The sequence below is a fragment of the Oreochromis aureus genome, linkage group 10 (genome assembly GCF_013358895.1).
Source record: "Oreochromis aureus strain Israel breed Guangdong linkage group 10, ZZ_aureus, whole genome shotgun sequence".
Classification (NCBI taxonomy): Eukaryota; Metazoa; Chordata; class Actinopteri; order Cichliformes; family Cichlidae; genus Oreochromis; species Oreochromis aureus.
The window spans coordinates 3,777,518-3,794,880 of NC_052951.1; the positions used below are offsets into that span (position 1 = coordinate 3,777,518).

At 39.3% G+C, this 17,363-nt stretch overlaps 1 protein-coding gene across 5 annotated transcripts in view; it reads left to right on the forward strand.

Moving 5' to 3' along the window:
* Positions 1 to 400: 400 nt before the first annotated feature.
* Positions 401 to 17,363, forward strand: part of usp25 (ubiquitin specific peptidase 25) — a 31,575-nt gene continuing 14,612 nt past the window's right edge. For 2 of the 5 annotated variants that reach the window (XM_031755844.2, XM_031755845.2), the window contains exons 1-9: positions 402 to 662; positions 9,506 to 9,583; positions 9,883 to 10,027; positions 10,830 to 10,953; positions 11,581 to 11,743; positions 13,523 to 13,609; positions 15,040 to 15,177; positions 16,609 to 16,685; positions 17,126 to 17,199. In XM_031755844.2, the coding sequence (XP_031611704.1) occupies positions 621 to 662; positions 9,506 to 9,583; positions 9,883 to 10,027; positions 10,830 to 10,953; positions 11,581 to 11,743; positions 13,523 to 13,609; positions 15,040 to 15,177; positions 16,609 to 16,685; positions 17,126 to 17,199 (928 nt within the window). In that variant the 5' untranslated portion in view covers positions 402 to 620. Of the gene's footprint in view, positions 663 to 9,505; positions 9,584 to 9,882; positions 10,028 to 10,829; positions 10,954 to 11,580; positions 11,744 to 13,522; positions 13,610 to 15,039; positions 15,178 to 16,608; positions 16,686 to 17,125; positions 17,200 to 17,363 lie in introns of all 5 variants that reach the window. The other 3 variants (XM_031755842.2, XM_031755843.2, XM_031755847.2) reach the window with 3 other exon arrangements.

Genomic DNA, 17,363 nt, shown 5'->3' on the forward strand with positions numbered 1-17,363 from the left:
TCTAAGATTCGCAGTCATAATGATGCATCGGGGCAACTTGGGGTTCAGTGTCTTGGCCAAAGAAGCGGGGATCGAACACCCGACCCATTAGAAGAGCAGTTGTAACTCCAGTGTAACCTACATCTTACAAATCAACAAAAGCGATTTTTTAAAATCATTTTAATTTTAATATATACATCTATAATACTCACCAAATGATTTTTCCTAGAAATTCTGTTTTCAAGGAAACTAAAACACAAACAAAATATCAAGAATTCCTTTGCAATATGGTGCATTAAAAAAGGTGCTGAAGCTAAGCAAAAGCAATGTGGTTAAAATGAATCGCAAAATTTCTGGTTATAATTGTAGTTTACATTCATTTTCCCCAAAAGTCCCGTTCGTGACGGTAACGTAGTTCAACAGACCTGAGTAATCGATCCCAGCTCACAGGCAGCGAAGAGCAATGTTTTCATGCCTGCTGACGACTTGGGCTAGTCACTCTGCCATGGCGCCCGTAATGTCGCTGATTAAGGAGGGGACATCGTAGCATCTCCTTTTTTTTATATCGCTTTGGTTAACGGTATATCGTGCATTTTGCTACTTCTGGTTTGAATTGAACAAAATTTCCCACTGAACCGGCCATGACCGTGGAGCAGAATGTCCTCCAGCAGCATTCTCAGAAGGTAAGCTGCCATATGATAACTTGGTGGCTAGCTAACTTTAGCTTAACTGTATTCCTACATAGTTTAAGAGCTCAAAGAACGCAGAGGGTGGGTAAATTAGTTCCATGGTTGGTTGGGTGTACCTTGAATTGTTGTTTAAAGACGTCGTGCGTGACCCTTTTGTGAAGAACCGTTTGTAAATCCCACATAACTGCATGTAAGCTGGGCCTTACGTTACCCTGGGTCAGTGCTTTATTCAATATTTTGCTAGCCAGTGTACGTGCTAATGTAGCCGTTAGCGATAGCTAACGGTACCACGTAAAATTAACTGAAACCCCAACATCGTCCTTTACGCTGGGTTGCGTTTAACAGAAGCTAGCTATTCATATATTATAACTTGATGCTCTGCATGGTAACGTCATCACTATGGGCTATCCGTGTCGTCAATTAAAATAAACATGGCTAAGTGACAGTGACAGATTTAACGTTAGCTTGTCGACGTCCTCATAGTAAGTAAATCTTTGATTTCTCCGAGGTGTTTAGCTGAAGTCTTCTGATAAACTAGCCCCCCCCACCATCACCACCAAAGAAGATAATGTTTAGTTTGATCAAGTGCTTACTCTTTGTTTGTGTGAGCAAATGTTTCCCAGGTTACTCATCTGATACCTTTGTTTACAAAGCATGTCCAACGGCGAAGGTGGAAACCCACCCGAGCAACGATGCTTGGCGGGGATTGAGTGTTCGGATTGCAAGCCAGGCGTGTGACAGTTCATAACCGGGAAGGCAGATTATTATGTTACATTTGATCACACCGCTCTCATTTTACCAAAGTGCATTAAGATCCGCTGCTTAGACGCCTAGTTATGCGATTTAGTCCGGCCACCATGCCCAGTACCGCATAGCTCTGGTTACTTATGTAACCACTTGAGTGATGTTGCTTAATCATAGGTTAGATGTTTGCTCCGCTGGTCCAGAGGAAAAGAACTCATATTTTGGCAAAAGTCTTATGTAATTGCAGCGATGCTTTACTACACTTCATACAGTCCAGGAGCTCTGCAGCGCAGGCCTGCTGTGTTCAACTAAACCAGCTCCCCAGCCTTTAAAACATGAGTAAGCACCATCAGGCATATGGTGGGCTCATTACACAAGTTACGGTCTTAGGCAAAGGAAATACTTGAGTCTCTGTAATGGCTCACACTTCAGATTTTTCTGTTATTGAGCAGCCTGGCCTTATTAGTGGCTGACATCACACTACAACAACAGCCGTTAAAATGTAGTACATTGTTTGTCTTGTGTTAATAAATATGTAGGGTTTCTGCTGATTCTGATTGCAGCATATGTATAAAGTAGTTTGGGTCTGATTTGTTTTGAAAGCAGATTAGCGTGTTTTGGGATATTGTTGTAGTCAGTTGTGCTCCATCAACACTCAGGGTGTGGTGCTGGTTTTCATGTAGAGACCTGTAGATAGCAAGATGAGAATATTTCAGAGGACTTCTGATCCTGTCTGTACAATTTCTTTTCTTCTTTTTTGGTTGCCCCCCCCTTTTTTTTAAACTGCTTTAAAACTTGTGCGCATGTGTGTGTCTGAGCAACTGTTCTTGTGGTAGTCTTGGCCCATATCTGTCACAGGTGCAACTTCCTTCACATTTCTTGTCCTGGGCTACTTCCACATATACATGGGTATCTTTTTGTTTTTAAACAAGGATTTTCTACTTTCATTTTCAAAAGAATCTACATCCATGTGAAAATGCAAAGGAACAATGTCATGGGCATACCAAAGCAACAGGTGGTGAAAAGTCAGCCAGTCAAAAGCCTAACGTGAACAACAAAAAAACAAAAACAAGGTACAGAGTTCTTGCGTCAAAAAAAGACAGATGCATAGGTTTTTAAGGAATGCAAGACAAGAGCTTCATTTTCCTTATCCATATGTAAACACAAAAATGAGAGTTTCCAAAGGTCTTTGCTCTGGGACAACCTTTTCAGAAGCTCTGTTTTCATTAGCTTAAAATGCAGTTTGTGTGGACAAAAGGTCAAAATGCTTAGAGAAAGCTACTTTCCCCAAATATCCATGTACATTTTGACAGGAGAGGGCGTCCAGTTGTTGTCTTTATCTTTTTTCTGCAGTGGTTTTAATAGGATAGGTGCATGAGCCACCGCACTACGACTACCTTTGTATCAGTGCTTTCTTTACCACTCACCATGACTTACCATTAACAACAGGCCTGCTGTAACAGAAGCCTTAGAGAAAAGCTGTCTTCACTGTGGTCTTACAAATATTGTTTAAATGTTATGACAACTGAAGCGGGTGTGAGGAAGCATATGAACAGTTTCTGACTCATGTTTTATTTTAGACATTGGTCCTCGCAAGTTAGTACTTGTTAAGCTTAAGTAAGATTAGTTGTTCTCTGTAGTGACAGGCCACAAGTTAGAGTATCACTTCCTCTAGAAGGTTGATAGGAAGCGTGTATTCCTGTCAGCTGCGTATTCTTGTTTTATAAACTTGAAAGGTTATTGCAGACAAATTGGACTTGTTGTATATTCTGTTGCTGCAAGATGTTAACTTTCCTTCATTCTCTACATTGTCTGACTCTGCAAAAACATTTGCTCTTGAGGGTTGACAGGGGCACAGGGAAAATCACATAAGATCCATCAGAAACAGAAGTTAAGCCTCCGACCTTGTAGAGAAAAACCTCCTTAGAGTTGGAGGAAGTAAGTATCTTACTTGAGGATAATAAGATATGGCTGATGCAGGTCTGATGTTTTTTACTGAACAGTCTTAGTCTTAGAGCTGTCTTAGTCTCAAAATTATATCATGATATTTCAAGGAAATTTGTGGTAATTATATGATGACACCGTAAAAAACAAACCAAAGTTCTATTGGTGTTTGTAGCCTTCAGGCAGGAGCATTTATTACTACAAACAAAGTGAGGGGAGTTTTCCATCCTCCTTTTCTAAGGAGCTACAGTCATTGATGACACAATACCTAATCTGAAGTGTGAATCTGTTGCTACAAGTTACCAGCAGCATTATAGACAATAGTAGTGACAGAGCAAATGTAGGCGGACAAGTAGACTTTGTAGTGTTTGGAAATGTTTACGTAGAAGTATAACATACCTAGAGCTGGGCGATATAAGATTTTTTCATATCACGATATGTTTTTTTCATTTCAGGCGATAACGATATATATCATGATATAAGCCAAATAACTATATTTGTAAGATTTAAATGTGCCGTTGCTCACAAGTAAAATGTAAAATAATCAGCAGCTTGTTTTGATTTAAATATCTATTTCCCATAATAAGTTCAACAGGGCAGATGTACCTAAGGAACATGAGACTTCAGTTTCAGATAAATAAAGGCAAATATTGCAAACTACACAAAAGGCAGCCGCTAAAGCGTTTAAGTTTCAAAATAGAACAAACAAAACAGACCACTAAATTGTCAATTCCACTTAGAAACAAAATATTACTTCTAAAAATAAATCTTACTTTGTTTTACAGAAGAACAGACAAAATTGACTAACTAATTGGCATTCGTTATGTCGTTATGTCTCTTAGCTTTTTTGTCATATGGTAAGACGCTGGAGAAAGCCGACTCAATTGACTGTTGCTGCTTCGCAGGGATTCTCCTGGTTGTTTTCGAGGAGAAATTAGCGTTTTCAGTCTACGGAACTTCTCTGGCCCTTCCTTTCGACAATCTCTCCGGCATTGGAACCGTCATCTGTGTTCTCTTCGGTAATCTGGTCACCCAAGCTCTCGGTTGATTTTTCTCTAGTGGGCACACTCATTTTCTCCATTACCCGGCCGGCACGGCGGCTGGCTGCTTCCCAAACAAATACTCATGTGCGGCTTGGAACTTGTGCTGTACGTAACAAGTGATGTGACGTGACGCTGCGGCTGTGATTGGTTCGGCTATGCGCTACTTAATTTGGATTGGCTGTTCTTTTTTTTTTTTTAAGACAGGAAGAGAGAGAGGGATGAGGTCTATCGCAATAGTTTCATTTTTCTATCGAGAAAAAGTTATTTCGCAATACATATCGTTATCGTTCTATCGCCCAGCTCTAAACATACCTGATTAACACTTTGAAACTTTTTGGTTATTGTGGATGTCATGATATGGCACAGTCCTACTTTTGATCATCATGCATTCTGATGATGATACATATTTCTTACCAGTTAATAAACTCACATTAGGGCTATTCGATATGACCAAAATCTCATATCCCAATATAAGACATTTGTCGTCCTGACAACGATATAAATCACAAAAATGCAACATTTTCTGTAAATTCTGTGAATCTCGGGCAACTCAACTTGCGTGAAGTGTTTCCAGCTGGGCTTCCTTTACCTGGAGTTGAGTGTTTTAACCGATGCATGAAACTATATATTTTTAGACATAAGTTGTAACGGCCACCATTTTCTTTCAAAGTTTGAGTCTAAGGTTTATTTTTTAGCACCTGACGGCTCTTTTTTGCTTCTCATCGGTAAACTCTCTGCATACTCTTTCATGTGATTCAGTTTATTTTGAAAAGTCTCAACAGGATCTTGAGCTTTATTGTGAAAGGTTTACGTGGAAAACAAACAAGCGGACAGCGGAGCCACGCGATGGTTTTACCATCATTGTTGCTAACGACAACACGTAAAAACAGGCGCTTGTCCATCCGTAGTGTGGTTTTATTAAATATAAGAGAAAGAGAGAACTTTAAGAAATTAATATAGCCACTACAGTGACCATCAAAACGATGAAAAAATATTGCTGTAAACAGTTTATTTTACGACACCATGAAACAAACGATAGCGTAATAGGAAACGATAGACGTTTTTATATCATCATCCGATATATATCGTTATATCGAACAGCCCTAACTCACATTTCTTGTTTTATAGTAGTTTAACTGAAGAATCAGCTTGAGACAGTTACTATAACATAAGTCAGGCCATTTTGCGCCCACATAAATGGAATCCTCATTGCTGAACTTTGCTGATCAGCTTGTATGGCATTTGCACAGTTGTTTACACTTGAATTATAAATTTTTATTATCAGTATTTTAGATCTCATGTCAACATGCTGCAACTAAAGATTATTTTGGTGGTCAACTAATCTAACAATTTTCATTCAATGTATTGATTAGTCAGCAATTATTTCAAGAACTGTTATCTCTGCTTCCTGTGGGCAAAAAACCTCCTGTTCTATGCTCCAGTGTCTCACCTGCTCAGGTCTCCCCACCTGTCAATATCACCCTGTTGTCTTATCCCAAATGAAAATTGGAAACATATGTATGAATTAATTTTTAACATTACTCAATAGGACCCTCAGAAAACAAATGAAATGAGTAAGGATAATGCAAATTAAAGTGCTAGTGGTATTTAAACAAAAAATAATGTGCAAATAGGAAAATAAAATGGTTTCTGTCCATAAGTTCAAATAAAGCTTCAATTAAATCAAAAAGATTTTTTTTCCCAGTCTAAAATAACACATTTCCAAAGTTTCAGATGATTCAGTTCATGAATTCACGATTGCAGTGGACATGCTCTGGAGTGAGGCTTGGTCTTATCTTTGAGATGATGTTCCCAGCTGCTGAAAACCTGCTAAAGATGCTTTCTCTCATGACTTCAGCCATTTGAGAGGTGCATGAGCGAAAACCTGCTAAAGATGCTTTCTCTCATGACTTCAGCCATTTGAGAGGTGCATGAGCCTCCTTACAGGGCAAATTCATCTATACACCTTTGCTTAATACTAGTAAAACAACAAAACAGAATCAGAAAAGACCATGACCAGTGCGTTTCTCAGATGGTGTAGTGTTTAATGCCAGTTAAACTGTTTATTTGATTATATATATAATTAGGTGGTGTTGTCCAACCCACAGACTAACTACCTAACGTTAGGTGGAAGAGGTTTACTATTCAGAATAAACGCTAAAATTAATTTGAGGAAAAAACGAACAAAGAGACAGCATAACTACTCCCGTTTAATGGTTTACTATCGCATTTCACTCATTAGCTAACAAAACTGAAATGGTGTTCGCTTAGCAACCATCATCCTGAGAAGTTTCCGACTGTATAATATTAACATAAACAAAGTATCAACGCGACACACTAAAATGGACCCATTCACGTTTGAGGTCACAGCTCCAGGGTGCTGGCGTTTGAAACACTCATGCACTGCAGTAGTGCTGTCATGGAAGGAAAGTTCCACTTTGCACAGTCAGTAGTTAGCTGTTAGTTTTCTGTTAAGTGCATACATTTTGTAAAATCTCTGTCTCCTCCTGTTTTGCCGCTCATGCTATGTCCTTCTTCGTTAGCATTGAGTGCAGTCTTGGCAGACGATAGAGGTGATACTGCCCCCATAGCTTCCTGTAGTGTATTGCAGTTACAAAAACACGACTACATGGTATTAGTATACGATACATCAACAAGCTTTCCAGCTCTGATATCTAAGATTAAGAATTCAGTACTTTTGGTAATTGGAGTTGTTGTCCTGGTTTGTTTACCTTTATTGTGCAACAGCATAGCTCAGAACACCTGCTGCTTTGTGATATGCCATGCTCCTAGACATCACTCTTTTTCACTGCTTTTTGTGTCGTAGCTGGAGCAACACCATTGAAAGTGCTTAGAAATGTTTTTTGCATAGGTGGTTCATAACGTTGCCATGGATGTTTGTTGTGCAATTAGCTTATGGTGTGTGTAAATAACCTACAATAATGAGTCCTAAACCATGAAAGAGCCCTTTAAACAAATTTTCTTGTCAGTCGCCTGTTCCACCTGCTACAGTCTGTAGACCTCTCAGTCAAGACTTATGACTTCTGCATCGGATGTGGAAAAGTACGTTTGCCTAGTATTAATAGTGCATTTACTCAAGCATTGTATAGCAGATTAAGTGTGTGTGATAGGGCCATGCAGTCCAGATGGGTTTGACATCATCCGCAAATCCGTTTACAGGAATGAGCATTGTCAGGGCTCTTCCACTAGATATTGTATCAGTTCCTCAAGTACAAGTCGGATGTGTAGAGCAATTGTTAACATTGTGATTGGACATAAAAGTGAACCTGTTGAGCTGATCCTTCTTTTCTCTCATTTGTACTATTACAGTGGCTCATATTAGACAACAAAAGTTTCAAATAATATTGACAGTAAATGTAATGCCTTTAAAACAAAAGCTCATGCTTCGTTTACTTCAGTTAATAGAGTGATTCCACATTATGGTTGAGCAGACTTCTCAGATATGAAGTTTCATCTCTTAAAGACACTTACATGATTGGTTTACTAATAATTTACTTGTTTGTAAAGTTCCATCATGGCTAAGCAGCTAGCTAGTCTTTTCTCTGTGGTAGGCAGGTTAAGTTGCTGTTGTGGCAGTCCTCAGTGTCATTCAGCTGTCTCAAGTCTTGGTTCTCACTGTTGCCCAAACACACACTCTGCCATCTTGGACTGCAGATGGTGACAATCCTTGTTCTGCTCTGGAGACCTGCACTGAGCTGAGCTGAAGGGCATCTCTAACCTGAACCTACACCAAGGGGAGAACTGGTGTCGCTACACTGTAGATCACTAAGCCCGCAGAGCATTACAACGGGTGCTGTCACCAGCTGCCACCCAGAACAGTGGAGCTGAAGTTAACACAGACATAAGAAACTAATTCAAGTTGTTTATCATTACAAAATGTACATGATATTAATTATTTCATAAACCACAGGTGCACTGCCTTTCACACTGTGCTGTTACTGCAACAAACACAATCCAGAAACCTTGCCTGATGTGGTCTTAGGCACACACCAAAGCTCCAACCACCTGCTGTTATTGTTTTCAAGAGGCAGCCAATCAAATGAAAGCAGACTTTTAGTGGGGAGTGTTTTTTGTTTAGGGGGCCGCAACAAGGTCTAGGAGAAAATAAGTAAGAATCGTTTTTGAACTTTGAGTTTTGAAAAGCTACTATAGTTGAGTTAAAGAATTGTATCTGTCTGTCTGTCTGTAATAGACTATCTATCTATTGATCTATCAATAGATAGATAGTCTATTATCATCATCAATATTATTGTTGTTGTTATTATTATTATTATTATTATTATTACTACTACTATAATACAGTCTACATAAATAGTGTCCTGACTGCAGCTGTTAGCCTCATATCATGTAAGAGAACTGTTCAAGATAATTTAAAGAAAAAAAAGTGTTTAACTGAACATTGATTAATCAATAACAACCACAGCCACACCAAAGTCACTTTTGCCTCACATTAATTGGGCTGGCCTTTTTTTTTTTTTTTTTTACCTTTTATTGGACAGCATAGTTGAGAGTACATGGGACTGTGAAACAGGTAACACTGTCCCAGTGTTACCTGCTCAACCGGGTGAGCTGTAGGAGCGCTCAAGATAGTTAAACCCTCCTGATAATTTTAATCAGTCTCTGAGGAACACTGTGGACAGCTAGTGCAATGTTTGTCGGTGCCTTCCCCTGAGGAATCCAGCTAATGAAAATTTTGTTATTGTTAATCTGCCTATTTTTTTTTTTTTCTTAATCTTTTTATCCATGAAGTGACAGGGACACTGAAGACTATAATTTCCCAAAGACCATTATGATAAAATCATTAAATGATTAAACAACTCCCACTAAATATCGAGCCTTCCCGTATACCGTTAGATGGGATTGATTAACATGCTGTGCTTTTTGTAAATCATCTAGCTGCCAATAAATGTTTGTACATTCTTATGAGTTAAGAGTAAGTTATTTATTGATTTAATTGAGTTGTTGGCTTTTTCATGCCAGTGATGTGGGTTTGGGGTTTTTTGTTTTGTTATTTTTAAGAAGTTGGACCTGTAAAATATAGTTTCCATCACTTTCAGGCTCTTGATGATTTTTCTCCTTCAACAGCACCAGCAGACACTACTGAACCAGTTGAGAGAGGTCACAGGCACCACAGATGTACAGCTGCTTCAGCAGGCCCTGCAGGTACATTTTGAAACACAGGCTCAAAATTGGAAAAGTCAGGTATACTGTGTGTATACAGTAGACAGTTTGTTTGTTTGTTTTTATCAGTGTGAAATGTGAAAGTTTTCTGTCTCAAACTTATGTTCAGTTTATTCACATGGGATTGTTGACGCAAGTTACACTGTGCAGTCATTTCTCCCAGAGCAAAGTTTTACTTTCTATTAAATGCAGGCGTTTTTAGGTTCTCTAATCTTTCGTTGCAGCTAATAATTTTCTTAAAATTATATGGAGACATTAACCTAAACATGCTGTTGCTGCAGGTGAGTAATGGAGACCTGGGTGAAGCCGTGGCCTTTCTGACAGAGAAGAATGCCAAGGTTCCTCAACAAGATGAGACTACTTACTACCAGACGTCCCAGGTAGCCAGCGACAGATACATCAGCGTGGGCAGCCAGGCAGACACGAGTGAGTAGCTTGGTTCAAGTTTTGGTGCTGTTATAGTTTCAGAACAGCACGTCCGCATTCAACATCCAGTGGTCCCACAAATAGACATATTCACTTCACCACTCACATAAATTAAGAGCTGACTAAGCTAATCAAGTATATTTGGCAACTTTGGGGAATTTTAGCATTTTGATGTTTAAACAATCCTGTTCTTATTTTCAAAAGTCAGTCACTGCTAACAAGCATCCCTTTCACATCTTGGGTTGTTTCATCACATGATTTGCTGAACAAGTTACTGCTGTTGGAGTCCTTCATATCATTCAGCTTGGTTTTTTTCCAGTCTCTCATGGCTGGACTGTCTCCAAGTCCATATTTTTGGACTGTACTTGCTACAGTAGTCTTGAATAGCCCAGGAGATCCTCTATAACCAGACCATGCACCAGGTACCAGTGTGGTTGGGCTATGTCTGCAAGTCAAGGGTTGTCACTGGATGGGTAGCTGGATGATTCAGTTGGCAAACCCGAGCATTTTATAAATGTTGTTAACATTAACTAATATGAGAGCATACATTTGCCTCCTGTTATGCGTGCAAATGTATCCGGATCCTGTCACAGTTAGAATTTAAATGTATGAGAAACTTGGATATCTGTATTAAAATGTCATGTTTGCCATGTTTCAAATCATTATTGTTTTATTCAACACACCGCACTTGACCATCACAAAGTTTTAGTCCAGAACACTAAGTATCCCGAGTGTAAATGATGGTTGCATGTTAGTGGTGATCCAAACCAAATTGCTGCCCGTGTGTGCTTTGTTGATGCAGACGTGATTGACCTGACTGGAGATGATAAAGATGACTTGCAGAGGGCCATTGCCCTCAGCTTGGAGGAGTCCAACCGGGCATTCAGGGAGACGGGCATCACTGATGAAGAGCAGGCCATCAGCAGGTATCAGTGACTGACAACAACTTTGACAGTATTTTAAGAAATCCACTCTTTACTTCACCCACACGGTCTCCATCTTTACCCCGGGTGTGATGAAAGTACTATACTTACTCTTGTATTGTGAAACACATGATCCCTGTTGTAATAAATAGAACTAGGTCAGGTCAAATAGTTGCTGTGTCTTTGCAGCATATGTTATCGTTCTAATGGTAAATAATTTATATCAAAGAGAAAATTAATGCGTTACACAACAGTCTGTTTCTCAGGAGTAATACTGCAGTGACTATTTGACCACTCTGAATAATCTAATTTTATTTATTTATATATTTTTGGTCACCATCCAGAATGGTCCACTACTAGTAATGAGTATGTGGAAGTTATTATGCATTTTAAACCCCAGTCCAACAACACAGTGGCCATCAAGATGAGCCTTTTTGTCCGACTGTGTTCACGTTCCTGTTCTTTTGAACTGTACACTATTGTGTGGGTTTTTTAGCAGATGAGTAGAGTGAAAGAAATTTGACCTTTTGGTAAATAGAGCAGAGTAAATAACCAGCAGCAGGTGATGTAGTGACCCTCACACAAGTTCATTTCCTCTATCTTGTTTTTATTTCCTTCCTGCTTTTCCAGGGTTTTGGAGGCCAGTATAGCAGAAAACAAAGCGAGTCTGAAGCGCACTCACACAGAGGTATGGAGCGACTCACCCAACCCACACGACAGGAAGAGGATAGACAACTGCCCCGTGGGTCTGAAAAATGTCGGCAATACCTGCTGGTTCAGCGCAGTCATTCAGGTAGGCACGCACAAGTGGACACATGTACTTCCTGAGGGCACAAAAGCAAGTGAACAGGATTGTTTCAAATTTTTGTTTGTCAGCTGGACTATTTGCTGTTTCTTTTACTGCTATTTATTAACCTTTTTAAATTGTTTTTGCTAAAGGAGATTTATGAAGGCATTTGAGTTCTTGGCCTTGACATTCCTTAATGCATCCCTGCTTATCAAGCAAATATCACTGCTTTAATCTGCAGCAGTCAGCTTAAGTAGGAGTGAATAGAGAGTTAAAGAGTCTAAATCCTTAATGCTGGGTGCAAGAAAATGTCAACAAGACCCAGCTTCTTGTATGCTGAGGAACTGAGTGGTAAAATGTGACCTAAGGTGAAATATGGTAGATCAACATTGGATACACTATCACATGGTGCTTGGCACCAGTGTTTAATATTACCCCTACCATGGAGTAGAAGGCGCTCCTTAAACCTGACACCAGTGCAGTTAGAAGAACAGGAGTAAACAAGTTTCTCTTTTCTAAATTCACATTATGATAATGTTTTATGTTCAAAGATCTCCAGTGGACTTTTTTAAAAAGAAACATATTTAAAATGGTTTTAATTTTAAAAAATGGCATTTACAAAACATCAATAAATTTGCTGCAAACTCTGCAATACATCAAATTTGTAACAAGTCGGACCTGAGTCTGATGTAATGATCGTTTCCTCTTTAGTGTCTTTTATCACAGTATTTAATGGGCCATGATAGCTGGAAGGGGAGTTGGAATGTAATGTAAACAACTTAAGCTTTCAGTGAAAGCATTTGTTTTATTTAGGAAGTTGTAAAAAATAAACCCAACGTGACCCAAGGAGTCGGCTCTCTGCTAAAGCTTCTGTGTAATAACAAAGATTTGAAGCCATGTCAGGCAAATACAGATCAGTTTTCAGTTTATTTACAGGTTTTCTGAATTAATAAAATATTAAATCCTATTATGTGAACCAAACGTGGTTTCCTTTGGAGGGAATCACCATTCTGGGGAAAGGTTAAATCATTTTCACCTAGTTAAGCAGAATTTGCAGGTGAAATTTCTAAATCTCACGAGATAAAGCAACATACGTGTGATCCATAATTTTAACCAAAGTCATTTTTTCTGTCTTTTTGCCAGTATAGTTCAGCTCACCAATATAATTTAATGGTGAGCTGAAAGGTGATTCCAGCAGTGGAGGGAAATGGTGTCAGAGGTAGAAGAGGATGAGGTTGAAAGGGGAAAATAATTATAGATGAAATATGATATCGCTGATAGACAGTGTTCTTGTCTGTATAATAACAACATGTATGAAAAAAGGAATAAAAGGGCATCAGTATATCCCATTCCCTTCTATGGTAAATGTTTGTTTTACATATTTAAGTACTTACAGGCTGTGCCTCATTAATACTAATCATTTAATGTACTTAAATGTTTACTGGATTTATTCAAATTGTGGTTGTATAACTATTACATCTGGCAAATGCAAAAGACATTCATGGATAAATCAGTATATCATAAAAGTGTACACTGACTGGCCACTTTATTAAGTGTACCTTGTTAATATTGAGTTAGAAGCCCGTTTGGCTTCATAGCTTCTTTAATTCTTTGCGATATAAATTCAACTATATGCTGGAAACAGTCCTCAGAGATTTTTGTGCATGTTGATATGACACCATCACACAGTTGTTGCACATTTTTCTCAATAATAATAATAATAAATACATATCTTCCTGTATGTAAGATTTCACTCATCTTTCTTCATCCTTCTTCAACCTCAAGTCTCTGTTCAACTTGCTCGAGTTCCAGAGGCTGGTGCTCAATTACTCGCCGCCAGCCAGAGTCCACGACCTGCCTCGTAATCAGAAGGTGAGAGCCCTACCTCTTCTCACAGATCCGACAGGGTAAAGCGAAGCACCGATTATTAAGTCTGCGCATGATGTCGTCCGAGGCTTTCAAGTTCAGTTGACTGCCCTGCTTCATATCCCATTTATATAATAGCAGTGCCTCTACAGCCTGTCACAGCTAGCAGTGCTTTAGCTCTGAGGGTTTGACCTTCTTAGAAACATTTGCCATCATTCAACAGCTGGTGATCGTGCCCTAAGGTCACTCCAGCTTATCATTTTGCCCCCAATAGTTAACTTAACTGACTGCTAGCAAGCTGTAAGAAGTGCCGACTGGTGTGAAATGTTTGAAGTCTTGGTATTTATCTGCCAGGATAGAGCTCAGCATGCAGAGCCGATGTGTTATGATTGATCCAAATTTCAAATTTGTCTTGTCACACACACACCGTACACCAATGTACTAGCAGTGTAGTTCCCAGGATGTCTTCACACCTTTTCCTTACAGAGCCCTCACCGTAGGTTTAGTCGCCTGTTGCTAATCTGGTCTAAGCCTCTGCTCTAGAAGCATAGTTTGGGGTGGTCATCCCTTCATCTCACTTCCCTCTGTTTTAATCACTGACCTTTTTGGTTTAGTGCTACATTGCTACAGGCTGGAATCTAATCTTTACATAAACATCCCTGAACAGAAAAACAAGTGAGCTTTTTTTAATCTGCTTTCAAACCCTGTATCTTGTTGGCATTATGTCATTGTGCTGTCATTGCTGATGTTAAAGATAAGGAACTCAAAGTCAAAATGTATAATTTCCTTACTTAAAGATACTTAAAAGATGTATTTTTTCTTTGTTTTGACATTTTATGAAAATACAGTTAAAGCTATTATAAAGTCACAAAAATATATATTTAAAATATTATGCAAGGACACAAACCTACGTTGAGTAATATTAAAATTTAAAATTTAAAAGAAGGTAAAAGAAGGCCCCCATGAAACCTTCTCAATATTTGAAACCTCAGAGTTTTTGTTTTGGCCACTGCTGTGTTGTTTTCATGGTGACCACATGTCAGCCAGAGGGTGGAACACTAACTAGCTAGTGGCATAGCAGCTAATTGACAGATTACTAAAATATTACAGTTTTATTCAAACTGCAGCTCAGACTTCTTGGACTGCTCATACATCATAGCAAGCCATATTATTTGTCAGGCACCTGACAGGAATAAAGAACGCTTCAAAAGGAACAAAAAGATGGATATCAGGGCCAGTTCAGTCTCTCCATTCATTTAAAATGAAACCTAGCATTCGTTTTTGGCTATTAATGGAAACATAGTTTTTGATACTTTAGCTTTGCCTTCATTTTTTAATAATAAATGAGAAGATGCCGTTTGTTTGTTACCTAGATTGCTTATCTTCAGCAAGTTTGATCCACTTCATTGTTGACATGGATTGTGTTCTTTGTCCAGGAGCACAGGAACCTGCCCTTCATGCAGGAGCTGAGGAACCTTTTCTCTCTCATGGTGGGCTCCAAGAGGAAATATGTAGATCCATCACGAGCTGTGGAAATCCTCAAAGATGCCTTTAAGTCGAGTGAGTCACAGCAGGTAAGCCTCTTTCTGTTACAACCTGCTTTGCAGAATAGCACTCCAATGAAAAGACCTTTTTTCCAAGGAGGTCAGAGATTATGTTCTTAGTCCTGTGTTAGCCTCTCAAACACATCGAATCAAAGCGACTAAAAGCATTTTTCGATTTTACGGTGCTGTGAAAAACTGTTTGCCTGGTTTCTTGCAAAATTGTCAAATTTACACATTTCAGAGCATTAAAGATTAAGATAACCCGAGTAAATGCAAAAGGTTTTAAATAATGATTTCATGTATTAAGGGAAAAAGCTATCTAAGGCTACCTGGCAAGTGAAAAGGTAATTGCCGCCTTTGTTAAATCATGAATGAACTGTAATTAACCACATTTTTGGACAGCTGAGTTTAAGGCTTTGGGGCTCTAGTGAACCACTGCCAGAGCCGTTATCCACAAATGGAGAAAATGTAGAACAGTGGTGAACCTTCTCAGGAGTGACCCACCTACCAAAATTAAATTCTGTAGACTGACGAGATGAAAGTTGCACTTTTTGAAAGGTCTGAGCTCTGTTACACCTGGCAGAAAATTAATATAGTATTTCATCTGAAAAAACCCCCAAAACATCTTACCAGCAGAAAACATGGTTGTAGTAGTGTGATGCTGTGGGGCTGCTTTAGCTGGACCAGGATGTTCAGGACCTGGACGACTTGCTGTAATTGACAGAACCATGAATTCTGCTCTTTACCAGAAAATTCTGAAAGGAAATGTCCAGTTATCAGTTTGTACCCTGAAGCGGATCGCGTTAACGCGTTGACGCCGTGCAGCCCCACGCACAGGGCGATCCACGATAACTCACTAATGGAGATTTGCTGCATTAATTGGGGTTATGGCGTTAAGGTCATTTTAACGAGATTAACGCTGACAGCACTAGTATTATAGCATTAATGGCATCAGTGGGGAATACTGGGAAAGAAAACCCCAAACGGTTAACCTCCTTTATTTAGTGACTATTAACCTTCATCGTCCCCTCTGAAGTCTGCCACAAAAGTTGTTGGCCATTAATTATCTGTTTTGTGTGTTCATCCACTAAATGTGATAGACATGCATAAAATGTACGAAACTGTGCATTTGTTCTTCTTACATAGACATTCTTGCTAGGCCAGAGGTTAACTGAGGTCAGCCCTGTGGCCCGTGTGCTCATCAGTCATGTCTCTCCTTTGTATTACTCAGGCTGGATAGACATTAACCTGAATTACTAGATGACATTGATGTCTACCAGAGAGTGCCCTCGAGGCATACGGCTTACCATTGAAGTTCACCAGGTTTCGAGATTCTCCACTAAGACATCTGCTGTTATATCCAAAGTGCACGTCAGCGGATGACATTGATTTGAATGACCTCCATAATATTGGTTGTCAGTACTCTTACTTGTTTACTCTTATCTGTGCTTCGCTCAACAGCAGGATGTTAGTGAGTTCACCCACAAGCTGCTGGACTGGTTGGAGGATGCCTTCCAGATGAAGGCAGAAGAAGACAGGTAAGCGCAGCTGTACCTGGATTCACAGGTTGCTGTGGAAACAGCGGTCCCATAGTCAGGCAGGTCTGACTTGGTGACTGCACAGTATTTTCAAGTGATATGACAGTCACTGTGTCAGATTAGACTATTAGAGTCAGGTTTAGAGAGCTGAATGGTAGGGAATGAACAAAAACACTGAACTCTGGTGAGGGAAATAATGGAACCATTGTGCCAAACAAGCTGAGGTAAACAGTAATTTGGTGCACAAAGCAGCCATTTTTGTTCCCAAACCAAATCAGCGGCTTTCTTCATGTGGGCTGTGTCATAATCAGACTGATTATTGTTTAATCTGATCCCGACATTAGAATGTGACACATTTTAAAGGGCACAATAAAAATTTTCCTTGTTTACATGAAATATGAAGAAGTGAGGCCTGTAACATTATCCTGATTTTTCTCCAGGGAGGGTGAGAAGCCAAAGAACCCAATGGTGGAGCTTTTCTATGGTCGTTTCCTTGCTGTGGGTGTCCATGAAGGTGAGACGGGGTGTTTAATTGAAACCAATAAAGAGAAAAAGAAGAGGCATACTTGGTCGTATCACAGAGAAATACAGTGTTAGCATAGTCTGATTGCAGCAGCCACATAGCAAAGCAAGTCCTTGCCCCTAGTAATGAAAGGTGACCTTGTCTTAATGAGATGT